The sequence below is a fragment of the Phytophthora parasitica genome (genome assembly GCF_000247585.1).
Source record: "Phytophthora parasitica INRA-310 unplaced genomic scaffold supercont2.11, whole genome shotgun sequence".
Classification (NCBI taxonomy): domain Eukaryota; phylum Oomycota; class Peronosporomycetes; order Peronosporales; family Peronosporaceae; genus Phytophthora; species Phytophthora nicotianae.
The window spans coordinates 1014265-1016680 of record NW_008648997.1 but is presented as its reverse complement, the minus strand read 5'-3'; the positions used below and the strand labels follow the sequence as shown (position 1 = coordinate 1016680).

The window sequence follows — 2416 nt, the reverse complement described above, 5'->3', positions numbered from 1 at the left end:
AAATGAAATTCAAAATTTGGGGCCCGTTCGCGATCTCATCGAGAGTTCGCTGTCCTGTTCTCAAAGCGTAAGATTAAGAAACATAATATACACGTATTACACTTCATTCATATATGTAGATGTAACCACCCTCTCCGACCAGTTCAAGACGATTCTAGCTTAATAAACTACTCTGTCGATTGATGAAGTAGGTTTAAAGCACGTCTAATTAAACGTTTGTAGGCCAATTAGCGTATACGTATAACTATTTTTTTTAAATTAGTTCATAATTAATGTAAAAAAAATTACATTAACTTGGAGCTAAAGCACAGATATACTAAGTGTGCTAATGCCATCACTAGATTTTACGTTCTGTTATAAAGGTTTTGTACATGGGTAAATTGTGATGTTGGCGCAATACTAATATGGACTTCGACCGTGAGTAGTGACCATGCAATCGTCCTACTGGAAATTCTAACACCTGATTTAAACTGTGGTGCTGGCGTAATACGGAGTTGGTCATCGTTTCGACCGTAAATTCTGGTCAAGCACCTAAATATTTTCTTAAACTGTGGTGCTGGAACAATACAGAGTTGGTCCTCGTTACAACTGTGAATTCTGGCCATGTGGCGACTGAAGTGGAGTAGTCTTCTATCATCCACCTAGAGACCCAGTCAGAACAAGACACTTTCTGCTTGGATTCGCTCAGTTCAGCAGACATCTTCGCAGTCAAAAACCCAGGAATAACCAGTGAGCCCTAGCGCGCTCGTCCAGTTTCATTTGCATCCGAGTTTTCAGTATATGGTCCAGACGACGCATCCAGTCAAGATCTCCGCGGACGAACAAAAAGACTAAAGAGCCACTATACTAGGATTTCCTGTAGGATGATTGCATGGACAGAAGTTACCGTCGTAACGAGGACCAACTCCGTATTACGCCAGCACCACACCAAAGGAATATCTAGGTGCTAGAATGTCCAGTAGGATGCTTGCAGTCTGCTGGGGGTAGTAAACTCGCTTGCGTTTGCAGTAGATGAAGATCACCACTAACCCAACAAGTTGTAATCTTACTAGGTTTTGACCAAATTATTTTATTATATGTCAAGATGCATTACAAAGAAAACCACAACGCGCTCAACTCAACAACACGACCGACATTGTGTATTTTGTGGGCGATTAGAATAAGACTTTCCGGCAAAAAAATACAACCCTTCGTGACAACTACTACAATATAAAAATATGATAACGCTAATGATGCAAATTTGCTGCCAGTTTGAAGGCGCTCGCCTTATATCGACTGAAGAAGCTGCTCAGTGAGGGTACTCGGAGTAGAGTTTGCTGATTATGTGTGGTACATTCCCAGAAACGCGTCTAACCGCGGACAATCGATATCGAATGTACACGCCGATCTGTATTCCCAAGCGATGGCTGGGATATATACCTCCCAGCGAAGCAAAAGAGCGTATACCACGCCAAGATATACTAGTGTACGGTTTCGCTTTCACGTAAGTGCAGTACAGTCTGTGAAGACTAAAACCTAGCGTTAATGAAGTCACGTATCTTTCAAAAAGAGGTTAGCGAATTCCAACATCTCAAAACACTTATTTTTTTATATTTGATGTTCCCAAGTAAAAATTGCACCTTGTTTCGTCACGAATTATTCAATTTGTTTAGGCTAATAAGAGCATATCTACCGCAACGCGCCAAAAGCTATGGCTATTAGGATCTCATATCCCACGGAGCTCTAGATTACCTTAAGTGCGACATTAGCTGTGGGTGATGCTAGTTAGAAAAGTTTAGGTATAAGTAGATTATAACCTAGAACTAGTATGGCAGCATACTGCTGCCAGCATCCTCAGGCGACTACTCGCCACGGTTGCTAAGGGGGCAAGCTGAAATTAATTTTTGTCAAAATCGCTTCGGCATTACCCCCCATCGAGCATAATATTCTTTTGTATAGGTTGAAGTCATACTGCGACCGTTTGGAATCATAGCGTGACAATCAAAGGGAAGGCCAAGTCAATCGCTGCCCTCTTCTCCTACCAAGGTAAGCGTGTGCTACTGCGCTACGAGGTGACCTGCTGTCGACACAGACTGAGCTATGCTACCGATCGTTTGCAGAAGATGCCAAAGGAGCCCGGTCGCCGCGGAAGGACGTCCCCTCACCTGCTCGACCCTGAGCAGTGCCAGCATCCAGGAGGGTGCATTCAGGCGCGAGCCGTCAAAGCAAACGGCGCGCTGCACTGGTTGTGCAACGACCATCGCGACCACCAAAACGCTATGCAGCGAGAGCGGTATCGCCGGCTCGTGAAGACGAAGAAGGCGGTTGCCAAGGAGCCGGAGGAGGAGCCGATATGTACCCAGACTGCGCAACACGAGGGAAGAGTTGCACGTGCTGGCGCCAACTTGCATGGAAGTGTTCCAGCCGGGGGTCGTGG

The 2416-nt window shown here is 44.9% G+C and overlaps 1 protein-coding gene across 1 annotated transcript; it reads left to right on the top strand.

Annotated features, from left to right (window-relative positions):
- Positions 1-2102: 2102 nt before the first annotated feature.
- Positions 2103-2408, top strand: PPTG_22064 (hypothetical protein; the record flags this gene model as incomplete). Its single annotated transcript, XM_008901671.1, has 1 exon — positions 2103-2408. A coding segment is annotated over one exon (306 nt), but the record flags the coding sequence as incomplete, so codon positions are not given.
- Positions 2409-2416: the final 8 nt, after the last annotated feature.